Source organism: Lasiodiplodia theobromae (genome assembly GCF_012971845.1).
Source record: "Lasiodiplodia theobromae strain AM2As chromosome Unknown scaffold_28, whole genome shotgun sequence".
Lineage (NCBI taxonomy): Eukaryota > Fungi > Ascomycota > Dothideomycetes > Botryosphaeriales > Botryosphaeriaceae > Lasiodiplodia > Lasiodiplodia theobromae.
In genome coordinates, this window is record NW_023336486.1 from 235072 (window position 1) to 250379 (window position 15308).

Genomic DNA, 15308 nt, shown 5'->3' on the forward strand with positions numbered 1-15308 from the left:
CCTATATTCAAAACGCCTCAAATACCAGTCTTCTTTATTCTCCTTTACTTGATATAACCCCCAAAGAAGTGTTGTCTATCTGTATTTCACAATCGGTCTGAACAATTTCCCCAAGGAATAGGCTTCTGTGGTAAATAATACCCGATAATCAACACCTACTTCTGTGTGCTGCGCATCCCTCCATTTTTCTTGAGCAACAAAGATGCGACGATTGCCAAGGCAGCAACACTTGTTGAGACTATGAAGGCGTAGCGTATCCCGTCGTAGTATACCAGTCTGGCGGGATTTTGCAGCTCAGGTGGCAGATCTCGCAGTGTGGTTACCGAATGGCGGATTTGGTCGATGATCTGATTACGTTCAGTAAAAGCAGTTGGTAAATGTTAAGGATGCCTTACTTCATCTTTACCAGGCACATCGGGTAAAGAAACTGGCAGCTTCTTCTTCAGAGTATTCTGTAGAACAGCTGAGGTGATGGCCACACCCCACACGGAACCCAGAGAGCGGATGAGATAAACTGTTGATGCCGTAACAGCATGATCTTTGAATAGTCAGTCAACAAATGGTACTTTTTGTTAGAAATGGGGGCTGAGTATACCAGAATGGTCAAACGCTGCAAGCGATGTGAATAGGATTCCCGGGTAGATGATTCCTTGACCAAGATTGGCGGGGAAGGTGAAGACCAGATATTTCCAAGCCTGGTCATGGAAACCCAATGTCAAGACGAGTAGGTTTCCAAGAGCCATCAGGGAGGCGCCGGAGCGCACGAGCCAAAACAGCTTGCCCCACCGTGACATGACAACGCCGGAAATAAGACCACCGATGGGAGTTGCCAGTGAAGGCAATGCCAGACGTGCGCCGGCTTTGGTGGCAGAGTCTAAGAGGACAACCTGGAAGAATAAAGGTAGCATGAAGAGATACTACATTCCATTAGCAGGTGAATTTAAAAATGATGTTGAAACCCTTACAGCATATGCCGCAAGTCCTGCACAAACATTTGCAGTCTGAGCAGACACCGGGAGACGGCCTTTGAGCATACGCAGTGGTATGATAGGGATAGCGGTGGTCTTGGCTTCGACAACCACAAACAGAACAAGTAGGACTGTACTGCCAACAAGTGAGCCGATGACCCATCCGTTGCTCCAAGGCAACTCGTTGCCGCCGAGACTCAACCCAACCAACTGAATGGAAATGGCCGAGACGAGCAGAAGTGATCCGGAAAAGTCAACTTTCTTCCAGATATCCTTGAGAGATGACTGATGAAGGCTAAGGTGTCCAATTGGATTCTTGATCACCAACGCCCCAAGCAGCAATGCAATGGCGGAAACAGGAATCTGCAGTAAGAAACACCAGCGCCATCCGATGTAATCTGCAATGGAACCGCCGAATGAAGCACCGCAGATTGCGCCGAAGCCGAACGTGCCATTTTGCATGGCTTGGTACATTCCACGCTTTCGAAATGGTATCATGTCAGAGTTGACAATGGTAGCTTGTAGAAAGGCAGGTGTCAGTATCCAATTTATTGGAACATGAGAACGACTTACCCATCGTCATGAGACCACCTCCGCCGAATCCGCAAATTGCTCGCATGATATTGACGACCACAATACTCCGCCCAAGTCCACATCCCAGACATCCAATGGCAAAGGTAATGGTTGAGACGAAGAAGCAGATGCGCCTGCCGAACAAATCTGAAAAGCGGCCATAGAGCGGTTGGAACGCAGTGCTGGTGACGAGGTACGAAGTCGTAAGCCAGGAAGCAGTGTTTGCGGCGCCGAACTCTGAGCTGATGACGGCATACGTTGCTGCAGTGATGGTACTGTCGAAGCCGTAAAGAAAGACATTGGCGAATATGGCCGTCTCAATCCAAATGAAGCGCGGTGGTGGCCGCCATGAGTCGTCCGGTTCCGGCGGTTTGAGCAACGGTTGCGTCTCATGCTCTGACACGTTGTGATCTGCGAGGTCGGGGCTCTCCTCGTCATTGGATACCAGTGTCCCGTAGTTCGCCATTCGCTGAGTTGGATCTCGCAGTATCTAGCTGAAATGGTAGGGTAACGTGAGTTGATTGCGCTGAATTGATGTGGTCACGCGCTTTTACATTGAATTTTATTAGCCATAAAATTCTGAGACCGGCATGAAAATAATGAGAGAATCCATATGGGAAACGGGCTGCTAGCGTAGCAAAACCGGGTACGCATCGAGATCAGCGGCAGCACGCAATTTGCGATGCTTCTCGCGAGTTGCAGGGGCTCGGGCCACTTAACTTTAACGGTTAGACTAACGTTCGGGACAGCTGCCGGGGAACATGTAAGACAAGGGTTCATTATCGCACTGCGGAACAGGAAGATCATTTCGAAAGCCTATCCGGATCTTGCGAGAGCATATGGCTGAGCCGAGCTGAAGAAAGAAAGAAATCGTGATGTGCAAGCATCGTAAATTTGGATGAGACGATTTAAGGATTTTCAAACGTTCTCCAGAGATCTTCAAAGATTGGGTCGCCTATTTGATGACGTAGAAACAGACAGGCGGGGATGCGCTAATGCGTTGTGGACGGGAGTGATGCCGGAGTCCAATCCCAACGGTTGCTTCATCTTCCATTACGTCGTCCCCCCAAGCACGAAACCTGGGTCTAGAATTGTTTGATAGAATTTGTGGCCTCAGTATGTATGGTCTTTAAAGGGACTTGGAGGAGCTGACATTCTGTAGCACTTCCCCCACTATACAGCCGGCGTTCCGATTGCATTACGGCGGGGTAGGAATGCGTGATCATACCGTGGAAGATCTGAGGGGTTAAGGGCCTTGCATTCACCAAAGAAATAAAGCTCAAATAAGATCGCTGCTTCAAAGAAAAAGGAGACTTCTTGAGAAACAATTGAGTGCTTCCATACCATCCTTTCACTCAGTGCACACCCGTGACGCAATGTACCGGCAAATCAGTGGCCTCTTCTGGCTTTTCTCTCTTGCCAGCGCTGATTGGCAGTTCAAATCACGGCCAGACCTTGCCCCACCCCGCCTCAACATTACGATCCCCGCAGCCCCCACCGTTGAAAAAGGATACTTGTTTCTTGCCCCCTTCGCGGGGCTTCCAGACACTCCTACTGAGCAACATGGTCCACGCCAAGCCGGACCCTATATCTTTCGGGATGATGGGGAGCTCATTTGGTCTGGATACGGCATCTACTCAATCTGGGCAACAAACTTCCAGGCTGGCCGATGGAAAGGAGAGGACATTCTCTTCAGCTTTGAGGGGGACCATAATCCCGGATATGGTCATGGCCATGGGCACACGACAATTCTGAACAAGCACTATGACACAGTCAGAGAACTAAAGGCCGGGAACCACAAGCTTACCGATAAGCATGAGTTCCATATCATTGGAGAGAAGACGGGTTTGATCCAGATCTATCAGCCGGTTCCCCGGGATCTCACGCCGTGGGGAGCAAGTGAAGAGCAGCAATGGATTGTCAATGCCATAATTCAAGGTACAATCACGTCCCGATACTCTCCAAATACGAGGTAGCTGACACATCCACAGAACTCGATATCGAAACAGGCGAACTACTCTTTGAATGGGCCAGCCTCGACCACGTAACCCCTGATGGTAAGCGCTCAATACATGGTCCAGTAGCTCGGCCAAAATGACACTGTTCGCAGAAGCCGTCCTCCCCCTCAACCCCGGCCAAGCCGGCTCGGGCTACAACTCCTCCGACGCCTGGGACTACTTCCACATCAACAGCGTCGACAAAGACGCCGACGGCAACTACATCGTCTCCGCTCGCGACGCCTGCTCCGTCCACAAAATCTCCGGCAGCACCGGCGAGATCCTATGGCGGCTGGACGGCAAGAACTCGTCCTTCACCCTCGGCCCCAACGCGACCTTCTGCTTCCAGCACCACGCGCGCTTCCTGCCCAACCCAACGGGCGACCCAGCCGTCGAGTTCATCTCGCTCTACGACAACTCGGCGCACGGCACCGAGCACAACGGCGGGTCAGAAGTGCACACGGCGCCGACATCGAGCGGCAAGATCCTCCGCCTCAACACGACGGATTGGACGGCAGAGCTCGTCCAGGGCTTCTATCCGCCGCCCGGCACGGGGTTGCTGTCGAAGAGCCAGGGCTCGACGCAGGTGCTGCCGAATGGCAATGTTGTCGTTAATTGGGGCTCTGAGGGCGCGCTGACGGAGTACCTGCCGGACGGTACGCCTATTTTTCATACGTACTTTGATAGCGGGGCGTTGGGTGAGGGCGTCCAGAATTACCGTGGCTTCAGGTACAATTGGACCGGGCTGCCGAGTGAGGACCCGGCGATCTTGGCGTTGGAGAATGCGGATGGGTCGGGGACGACGGTGTATGTGTCGTGGAATGGGGATACAGAGACGAGGGTGTGGAGGTTTTTTGAGTTCGAAGGTGAGAATGGATCGAGGAAGTTGCTCGGAGAGGCGGAGCGTGAGGGATTCGAGACGGCTCTGAAATTGCCTGGACGCCGGGTCAAGAAAGTTGTGGCGGATGCGGTGGACGGAAACGGGAAAGTCTTGAGGACGACGGGCCTGATTACGCCGGAGCGAGAGGTATTGAAAGCAATTCCACACAGGGGCAAGGACCGTCAGCAGCAGCAGTTTCTCAACATCGGTTACGGCCAGTAGCCTTGGGAAGAGCTATCATCAATTACGCTAAAGAGTGATATGGAGAGGTTTATGAAATAACCAAAATGACAAATTGTGCTTTTTCAATTCAATGTGCATGAATGAATATGAGTCAAAAAGTTGAATGATGGCGGACCACTGAGGATTCAAATCTTCTGAGCCCTACCCCGCACCACATCTTCGAACCAGTCAAGAGTGGCCTGCGCGAGCAAGTGCGCTGCTCCCTCTTGGCAATGCGCCCCACCACCATCCTCGGACCTGAAATAATACAGTGTAGCCTTGCTGCCGAGTGCATCGGCGACCAGTTTGGGCTGTCCTTTGAAGAAGATATCTTCCTCAGCCTCTCCAACAAAGACCTTGCAATCCACCATTCCCACTACATCTTCGACGTTGTACTTGCCCATGGCAGTGACAAAGTCTTCGATAACGTCTGAAGTCGACTCCAAAGCCCTGTTCTGCCCTTCGTCGTACATGGCCCACAGCCCATGTGTGATCATCCAACGCAAGCCCGTGGGCGCAGAGCCATCTTTGATGCCGGCCCAGATCCTGTCGGAATGGCCAGCCTGGATTTGGGCCTTGACTTCGGCTGGGAACGCGCTGTTCAAGTTCCAGACGCCATCGCAGGCGATGTACGCCTTGATTCGTTTCTCGAACGCCACACCGCGTAAGCCCAACATGCCTGCCATGCTGTTGCCCCACAGACCAAGCCTGCTTACATCAACATGCAGTTCGCTTGCATGCTTATGAAGATAGTCGACTACGGGGGTCAGCACCTTCTCCCACTCGGGAATGAAGCCCAGGCCCTGGTATCGCCTGACGGTTGGCTGCCCGGGGCCCTCGTAGGAGATGACGTTGAAACCGCGCTCAAGTGCGGCAGCGCCAATGGCGTGGTACATCTCCTCTTGACTGCCATCATAGCCATTACCAAGAATCATGGTCGGCTTTGGCGTGCCATCAGATGTTCCTGGAGCCTCGTAAAAGATGGCGGGAACGTGGAATCCGTGTGGTGTCGGGATATCAATCCGGCGCCCGGGGATGGGGAGTAGCGCGATGGCGGTGTCGAAGGTTTCCAAGTGCTTCTTCCAGAAAGCCATGATGCGCGGGTCGGAGGGGTTGCCGTGGAGGAAGAAGTCAGCCGAGCGGTAGTAGCACGCAGCCCGGAAGTATGCATTTCGCGCTGAGACTCTACCGCTGGCCGTCGAGGTGTCGGAGTGTTGTGCTTGTGCCTCAACACGGACGGCCAGATCGTACCAAGCTGTTGCCCAGGAATCGAAGTCTCCGGCCTTGATCTTGGGAATGGTCATGAAGACCTCTGCGATGTCGGCGCCACCTGACGTCGCCCCATGGAGGATTCTCAGAGTCTCAAAATGAAACGACTCGTCGTCGAAAAGCTTGAAGTCTCCCATGTCGTGAGATATGTGCGGAAATCAAGAGATATGCTGAGAGAAAGGAAGATGATGAGCTTGAAGGCTCTCTGTTGCTTTGATCGAGCACTTTTCTGCCCATTTATATCCCATGCTGTCGAAAATACTACCTGTTGAGCGCCTCCAGAATTGGGAAGTCGTCCGAAGAAGGAGTTGGATGGTAGGCGGCCTCGCTGGAGGCCGAATTGACGAGCACCTTAAGGCCGAGCGGATATGTCGGTTAAGCAACCTAAGCATTGACTCAGTGCATGATTGAATTACTAAGTAGAAGCTTGCATGGTATGATTGGATATCTGCGTGGGCTACCTTGCAGTAGCGCTTACTTGTACAGTATCGGCCTTCGCGACCATCTCGCTCCCCGAGCTAGCCGTACTCCGATCACTTCCATCTACCATCGGGCTTGACGGAACGCGTACATAGAAAGCAGGCTACCATAATTTTCGCTGTGATCACAAGGTCAAGTACGAAAGTCCACCCTGCTCATTCCTGCATCTTTTGCCTTCATCTGGCTGCCGTATGATGGCATTGGCATCCCCACGAAACTTCGGCGTGCTGACCTGCCCGTATTTGGGGGGATCATAAGGGCTGCCTACTTATATGATAGCTTTAATGTGATTGCTCTGGCAGCCGCTGCTACCGCGAATTGTGCCATTGGCTCACCTGATGCCATCTCCACTGCTCGGTACGATGCTGGATGGTGTGTTCCTTAAGCCGATTATGGCTTTGAGACCTTGCGTTCTTGCAGTAGTGAATATATCAGTTTCAGCAGATTTGGTTCTGGGCAAGACGGAATTCACATTTTGGAATCTCATATATTGTCAAATTGGCCCTGTAAAAAATATTGAAGAATCTGAGACTAAAATGCGGGCAGAGGCTAAGGTTGCATTTTGCCCCAATTTTTTTTTTTGCTTTTCTGTCAGTCGTGCTCTGAAATAAATTATCGATTACAAAAATTTAAAGCTCGACTTAAGAAGGGCGTAGGCAGAAAATATAACCGTCTGATGTGAACCACGGTTACGCTCATCCCGGGTATTACCCTGCAATCGGGCGGAATTGATTCTCTTATTTAATCATACTCACCTTTGTGCACTAGAATAGCTACACTACAGTCCTCTCTCGCAGCCGATGGCTAGCATGGATTTGTTTTTTACTCATGTTATGGGTAGTTGAAGCTATCGTCCGGACGTGTATGTAGAATTTTTAATTCGACACTCTCGTCCGGACGATAGCTTCAACTACCTACATATGTTAATTTTTCTAAGGCAGATCTGGGACATAGTTGCGCCATGTTCTAAAGCCCTGCTATTCTTCGCGCAAGCCATCGGCTGCAGCGCCCCTCTGTAGTGCGATAAAAATTGAGACGACTAGTGCCAAATTGGCGAAAACACAGCCACGCGCTCATTGAAAGGCATTTGTTTCAGGTGCCTGGACGCGAGGCTGAGGCTGTGCATAGCCTAATCAGCAGCGGCTTGATAAAGATGTAGCTCTACCCCGCATCCAGCCTCAAATGCCTCTTTTTCTACTCTTCATCATCTACGCCGTATTGTCGCTTCAATAATCACATCAATCCCCGTCTTGCGCGCGATTAGAGCTCTCCTTTATGAAGTACCTCTTTGGTCCATGGCTCCATCACCCTATCGAATTATATATTCGTCCCTCAATTCGCCCATTATGTCATACATTTTAACTTCCATGATGCCAATTCTCACTTATTATTACTATTCTCTTGTCCTTGACATCGCTGAGTCACCACTTTTTCAACATTTTTGCATTGCTGTGTTCATTTGCAGTTCTCTCTTTTCGTTCATTTCTCGTGTCAGAAATGTCAACTCCGATACCAAGGATGTACTCATGAGTAACGACAGTGAATCAGAGTCCGAATGCGAAGTCGAAACCTGTGTGTATTGCAAGTCATTCGACCGCGGTTTCACGGCTGCGGCCAGGATCTTTCCGCAAGCCTTTCATGGAGATTGCGATAGGTGCTCATCGAGTCCCCTGACAGATTCATCACTCTGCTCCTTTTGGACACACTTGCGTCTCAGACACCTTTATGAATGCCTCAACCACCGCTCGTACATCGTTTTCCGCAAGATAGATATCTGTCAAGAATGCCCTGCATGCCAGGCTATTCGAATGCGCATCGCACGGCGTGAACCTATGGACCAGCCCAAGGAAGGAACCTTTGATTTGGAATTTGATCTCTACTCCCCAAATGATCCCACGGTACAAGCCTTCCTGCAAATTAGATACAGCACCGCTAGTGGCAACTGGAAGGGATACTTTCCGACCTTCCGGATTTACCTGGACGATCCCGAAATACCCAATGCGGACGGTATCACAGTTGAAGAGAAGTCTCTTGACGAGAGTGACTGGAGAGCACTGAGGTCCCAGCTTCAATGCTCGACATCACTGAACTACCATGGAGTCAGAGGTCTCAGAGTTATTGACGTACGTGATGCTTGTGTCACGGTGGCTCCACTAAGATGCGAATATATCGCCCTTAGCTACGTCTGGGGAGCCTCAGGTGCAGCAATGGAAAGCCTAAAAGCAACATCCACCAATATCAAGAGCCTGGAGACACCGGGGTACCTAAACTGTCAGGAAATCCCCGCTACTATCAGAGACGCCATGACGGCATGCGAGAAACTCTGCATGCGGTATCTATGGGTCGATCGCCTATGCATCTTGCAAGATAACCCCGGCGAGATGATAAAGGTCATGGACAAGATCTACAGGGGCTCTGCTCTCACGATCATTGCATCGGACAATGATGATGCCCTGCAGGGACTTCCCGGAATTTCTCGGGGCCAAATGCTGCCTTTCAAAGTGAGGGTCTCCGGAATGCGCCTTGTGGAGGACATCGAGACCCACCCAGATAACCGCGGAAGTATGAAGTGGAAAACCCGTGGCTGGACATACCAAGAAGAGTATTTTTCTCGGCGCTTACTCTACATCGGAAAGTATCATCCTTTCCTGGACGTGAAACGAGAGAGGTGGCCCAGAGGATATTTTGATTGGATCGACTTGGTCCCACATATCTCTCGGTACAGCCGACGCGATCTCACATCCTCCCAGGATAAAGTGGCAGCATTTATGGGAATGTTGAATTCCATTGTCGGAGAAAATCACCTACACGGCATACCCTTCCGTGAATTTGACGATGCAATACTTTGGACCCCCATAACAATATCCAGGAATTCTAACTTTCCATCCTGGTCCTGGGCGTCAGCGCGTGCGATCGAGTACAACACATACCACTACAAGTGTCTTGGGGCCGCTATCGCAACATGGTTCTTCTATACAAATGACACTACACTTGGTTCTTTTGTGAAACGAAGTGTCTCTAAACGTATTGTCTCTACTCCGAGCTGTCTCCGTCTTTTCTGGGGTTGTAGGGATCCATCTGGAGACTATGGCAGAATAGCACAGCTTCTGCATGCAACATCCATCATGGCATGGAGAGAAGGTTGCTTCGCTCGCCCACTGATGCCAGAGTTCAACTCAGTCATGTCCTGGGAGCAGCTCTCAACGCACGTTTATGCCAAATGGCCAACATACGATGCATTTTGGCAAGCCACCCGACCGCAAAATCCGTATCTGAAAGATGTCCTTGCTGAAGAAGCTTCGAGGACCAACTGGGAACTACGTGAAAACCCAAGCCAACTTCTGGTACACACCCAATGCGCTACGCTCAATCTCGAACGGCTTGAGGGCTTCACTGGTCATCAGCGTGGCCCCTTTCTTCTGCGCACTGGAGATGGAATCCTTCGTGGTTGGGCTTACTTTGACAATCCAGCAACTGGCAATGTTTATATAGACGATGCATATTACAGTCCACCCAAGGTAGAGGTTCTTGCTCTTTCAGTTGCGCGATCGACAGAAGAAGATTGGGATGATTTCCAAAATATCCCCGAAATACATCACGACCGATCTCCAATGTTGCGTTATTCGTGGTTGCCAGAGTCTGGAAGTCTCCTCCGTAACTTTGTTCGATCCCCGCTGATATTGCTCAATGTCATGCTGGTGGAGAAGCACAACGGAAGGTATTGTCGCGTGGGATTAGGAAAGGTCATGCTGAAGGGATGGAAGGAAATAGGCGCAGAGTTCAAAATAGTTGCTCTTGATTGAACGCAGAGAAACGTGTTCGCGAAGTCTATAGTGTTTGCAAGGTATGCATCTCCCTCTTGAAGTAGAGCCTCAACCAGTACCTGTCCGGCAAATATTCCTGACTCTTTTGATCCTTGCTGTTCCGCTCCCGCTGCCGTGTCCTACCCAAAATTGACCATTCGGCTGTTACACTCTTTAGCTAGTATACCTGGAATTATGCTCAGGCTTACAAAAATTACAATTTATCTTACCCTAATCTCAGCGGGTCCGGTTCGAGGCCTTTTATTCTGCGGAGCATCCAATGATTCCCACTATAGCCGGATTGCTTAGCTGGAGTAACGTGCCCAGTTGCTATGTTTCACTGATTTGTAGATGTCTGCCATTTTTGCAGATCTGGCATAATTATGAAAAGTTATATTATCAGTACGTAGGTCGGTGATTTACGTATATAGGGTGACTGTTGACGTTGCCTTCCTCTGTCTCGTGACACCTCGGTATTCATCCTGCATCCGCTTCATAGCAACAAACTGTTACAACCCGCAATGATACACGACACAGAGCACCGAAAGATAGAATTTCCGATCTAAATACAGATAAGAGGAATGCAATCTGAGGGAGAATTGAACGGAAAATATGAGCCGTGAATCATACGAGTTGGACTTGGGGCGGGGACTTCCGGATCATATTGAAATCCGCCATTGCAGGCCGACCAAAGACCAGTATCATGCCAGAGCCGTAATCTCTAACAGAAAACCTAGTAACGTGTACTCCGGGAGCCAGTCGTAGAAGCTCGCTTCCCCCTTGGTCCCCCCAATAGCGACCCCATTCAACCACCACGTCACCAACATGGTTTGGCGACGTGTCTACGAAAGTATTGTCATTGCCCCTTTTTTCTATCTGTAAATTAATTCTCGATTGGATTAGTTTGAGAGTTTTGAGGCTGATTATGTTGTCTGGAGACATCAAATCGAAAGATGCCAGTGCGGATACAAAGCGTAAATCTCCATCAAGACTTCGGCCAAGGATATTGATGTGTTTGAAAGAGGATGAGTCAATCAAAGACGAATCCAGGTTGTGTCGTGTTCTGTAGATACTAGAAGCGTCCATGGCCGACCTGAACTGGGGGTTTCTTGCAATCCGACAAGCAGACTCTAAAGTTGCGGGTCTGCCAAGAGAGGTCTTGTGATAGGACCTCAGATGATCTTGGAAATCTGAAAGCTCCGAGAACCTTTGAGGAGTACAGCTGCGGTAAGCATGTTCGATGATCAGATGGCTCAGACGGCTGGAATGGTCAGGGGCAACCTCAAGAATCGTCTCGTCACAGTATAAGCAAGACCATAGTGGATATCGCGACGATGTTGATTTCTCATATGCGGCCTGTACTCCTTCGAAATGGCCACAGGACCATGTAGTGCATTCAAGATGCTGAGCTTTTGCATCATCAAGTGATAGGTAGAGGCGCTCACAGAAGATGCAGAAAACCGATTCGGATAAAGCTTCTTTGAAATCATCGTGAGGCCATTGGCTCGGAGGGTTCTTTGGATCCGTAACGAATTCCGCTCGTTTCAGCCACCAGCTGGAAAGGTTTGCACCTTTCTCAAAATGTGCAGCTATGTGGTTTACACGGTCAGCCCAATCGGGAAACCGTTTGCCGCAAAACCCACACTGGAGAGCAGGGTGTGCTTCAGGTATTGGATTGGCGGAGACAATCTCGAATTTCGTCGATGGGTGCCGAGAACGGCCGTGTGCTAGCGGAGACCCATGTTTTCGGTGCTTGGTGCAGTGTTGCGTGAACAAGTCCTCGCGAAAAAATATCGAATCCTCGATAAGTTTGTCAGCGCACGCTGCATCTTTGCAGATCCATCCAGTGCGAGGCGCGTGTTTTGTCTCTTCGTGGCGTCTCCATTGATATCGATCCTTGAGGCCCTCGCCGCAAAATGTGCAGCGGAATTTAGATGGATCGGATATGGGATCGTATAGTCCAGTTTTGCGATATCTATTCACTTTTCTTCTCCCGCGTCTAGAAGACCAGCTGTTCTGTGAGCCGCAACTGCTCCAGGAGCTGTCACTACCGGCCGCTGTCTGATCTCCCCTTGGTTCGACAATTGGTGTGACGATGGTTGGCATGCGATCATCTTGATCAAGTGGGACTCCCAGATACCTCTCCATCAAGGATTTCGGATCAATATGTGGAATCCCAGCTAATTCGGTTGCGAAGTTCTGTTCTGACGGCCCGCGAGGTAATTGCGAGGTGTCTTCTGAGCCACCACTCATGCCTGTCTTCAAAATTAGAGGGATCCAGCAGCGGCATATGATGTACGATCATACTTACCGAAATTGAGCTTTCGGGATCGTTGGTTCCTAAACCACGTTTTGATTTGTTGTTCCTCAGCACCTGTCTGCTCGACAAGCTTGGCAACGTCGTTTGGCTCGGGATAGATATTGTGTGCGAAGAACTCCTCCAGCACTTTCTTTGCATCGGGAGACAGTTTTGTCCTGCGTTTCGAGGACTGTGAGGAGATCGGCCCATTTCTCTTGCTTGGTTGTAAAGTTGGACTTCCAGGCCTCCTCTTGTTCTGTTCATTTGTCGTGGTCTGATCCACGTCTGGATCTGCCAAGACGTGTGGGCCCGCTTTTTGTAGAAGTGAATCATGCGATTCCCCAACGACGACCTCGGGGAGATTTTCGAGTCCAGGAAAGTCTGTTTCTTGCAAGATGTTGCTTGAAAAGGGCTCTGGTTGGATTTGAGTTGCAGGTTCATCGGGGCCGATCGGATTCGAGGAATTGTACCCACCGAACAGTGAAGATTCACCGATGAACGTCTTATCATCAAACCAAGAGAGGTCCATGTTCTCGATTGTGTGGTTTTCGGTGCAATTCAAGGTATCCGGAAGGTCCAAGAGCGAGTCGAGCAAGGGCGGGTCGCCGCTCCCCAGCCAGCTTCTTATGTCGTTCATGGTGGTCTCAGAGGTTGATGGAGAAGATAATATTGGGAGTTCCATGCCATGGCGGGGACGACGATATATATATTGACTCATTCGGCTGGTTGAGATTCAAGGCTGCGAGAGTAAAAAGGTGCCTTGTGGCCCGAGCTTCATGCATGATTGCAGGGATCTGTATGGCTTGCAGTTCTGATCACGTGAAGCCGTATTCAAATTGTTTACTGGGTACCATTCTCTTTCTTCCACATGGTGTATATATATTAGCTTTATCAGTGACGTGGCGAGTATGTGGATGCTATTTTTAGCGTAGAAGTTTTCTCAAATAATCGTTCATCGCTTGTTCCAGATTAAGAAATTCGATCCAGGTTCGTGTTTCAGCTGGCATGTACAGTCCCCTCTTGTAGCTAATGACTAGCGTGGATTTGTTCTTTGCTCATGTCATGGGTAGTTGAATCCATCGTCCGGATGTAAATGTGGAATTAATAATTATACACTCACGTCCGGATGATAGCTTCAGCTACCCACATATGTCATTTTTCTAAGAAAAGAGCTGCGGGGCAGAGTTATTCTTCACACTAGCCTTCGGCTGCGATACCTCCTCGTATGTACAACCAATCATAAAACAATGATTGAAACCCGCTTTCCTGTCGCTTTGTTGACACCTCTGAAATCCCTTCTGCAAACAGTCACTTCCTCACTCGTGAATGGAATTCGGGCTCGCTGTTTGGATTCGATCGAGATAATTTTGTCTAAATACTATTTAATAGACTTGAGACTCAATGCCCCATCCTCAATCTGATTTAGCCATGCGCATACCGGTGGAGGTGAAAGATGAGGCGAAAGGAGTACCAGAAACCCATCCTCCACATAGCTCCATGGACTTTTCTTTTTTTTTTTTTGCTCGGGCAGCATCAAAGATACTACAGCAACTCGATGGGCTCACATTAATTAAAGCACTGCCAATAGGTGTTCTCGCGTGCTGCGGGATGATCCCGCCGTAGGATTCGGAGGATGCGCTACTTCGCTGAGCATTACTGTATGTAGAAATCGCCAAAAAGAAACTCCGGGGAACACAAGGCGGGGTCAGCACGGATACAAATCCTTTAAGTGCAAGACCTACCTCTATCTTTCGTACCTGGTTATCAAAAGTTGTAAGGGGGATGATGGATTCAAAACTACTCCTCTTTGCGGCTGTCATGCACGCGAGACTCGGTGCCGTTGCAGGCCTCATTGAACGAGACGTTGTACTTCAAGAAACATATGATTTTGTTGTTGTAGGTGGTGGTATAAGCGGGCTGACAATTGCCGACCGTTTGACCGAGGATCCAAACGGTGAGCGAGATCGCGCTATTCTACTTTCGTTCTCTTATACGAAGTATTATTGGGGCTTGCTAATGAGATAGTAGTTACAGTTTTAGTTACTGAGGACGGACCTTTTGATCATCAGGAGAATGAGGTTCTTGTGCCTGGCTTGACAAACACGAGCCTCACGCTTCCATACTGGTTCCCGGACCTCACTAGCCTGCCACAGCCCGGATTGGTGAACAACACTTTCAATGCCACAATCGCACGTGTTGTAGGTGAGGGGTCCACGATCAATGGAATGGTCTTCGATCGAGGAGGCGCTCTGGACTACGATGCCTGGGAGCAACTCGGAAATCCTGGTTGGGGATGAAACGGCTTACTCCCATACTTCAAGAAGGTAAAGCCTGTCGTAAATGAAGCTATTTCTTAGTACGATCACTCGCCCCAGAGCGAGACTTCCACGCCTCCTGACAGTGTATTCGCTGCAGAGTGGAATATCTCCTGGGACATGTCTGCGCACGACTCAATCGGCTCAATCCAAGCTAGTTATCCAAATTACCAATTTCCCGCAGCGAGTAAGTCGCAACTGCTGAACACAGTGTGCACCTACTTGACCCTAACTAGAGTTCATCTAGAGGGGTTCACGTGAGGATTCTCCGAATTAGGTGTGCCAATGCCCAAACCCGAATGTTGGCACGAAACGGGGTGTCTTCTGGGTGCCGTCGACAGTCGACCCTAAAAATCGGACCCGTTCATATGCTCGCACAGCGCATTACAACTACATTGTAGAGAAACGACCGAACTACCATCTCCTTTCATTGCATTCCGTGGGCAAAGTCATTTTCGAGGGGAAGCGAGCTGTCAGCGTTGTCTTTGCGTCGAGGGAGATC

At 49.8% G+C, this 15308-nt stretch overlaps 4 protein-coding genes across 4 annotated transcripts; 1 reads left to right on the forward strand and 3 right to left on the reverse strand.

Annotated features, from left to right (window-relative positions):
- Nucleotides 1-155: 155 nt before the first annotated feature.
- On the reverse strand, nucleotides 156-2007 carry LTHEOB_8700 (Multidrug resistance protein; the record flags this gene model as incomplete). Its single annotated transcript, XM_035518207.1, has 5 exons — nucleotides 156-347; nucleotides 396-538; nucleotides 596-917; nucleotides 966-1486; nucleotides 1542-2007. The coding sequence occupies 5 exons, from the start codon at nucleotides 2005-2007 to the stop codon at nucleotides 156-158; spliced, it is 1644 nt and encodes a 547-aa protein (XP_035370005.1).
- Nucleotides 2008-2917: 910 nt separating this feature from the next.
- LTHEOB_8701 (Secreted protein) lies at nucleotides 2918-4640 on the forward strand (the record flags this gene model as incomplete). Its single annotated transcript, XM_035518208.1, has 3 exons — nucleotides 2918-3479; nucleotides 3533-3598; nucleotides 3652-4640. 3 exons carry the CDS (start codon nucleotides 2918-2920, stop codon nucleotides 4638-4640), a joined length of 1617 nt encoding a protein of 538 aa, XP_035370006.1.
- Nucleotides 4641-4786: 146 nt separating this feature from the next.
- Nucleotides 4787-6046, reverse strand: LTHEOB_8702 (Peptidase S9/S13; the record flags this gene model as incomplete). Its single annotated transcript, XM_035518209.1, has 1 exon — nucleotides 4787-6046. One exon carries the CDS (start codon nucleotides 6044-6046, stop codon nucleotides 4787-4789), a length of 1260 nt encoding a protein of 419 aa, XP_035370007.1.
- Nucleotides 6047-12459: 6413 nt separating this feature from the next.
- On the reverse strand, nucleotides 12460-13128 carry LTHEOB_8703 (Homeobox protein goosecoid-2-like; the record flags this gene model as incomplete). Its single annotated transcript, XM_035518210.1, has 1 exon — nucleotides 12460-13128. One exon carries the CDS (start codon nucleotides 13126-13128, stop codon nucleotides 12460-12462), a length of 669 nt encoding a protein of 222 aa, XP_035370008.1.
- Nucleotides 13129-15308: the final 2180 nt, after the last annotated feature.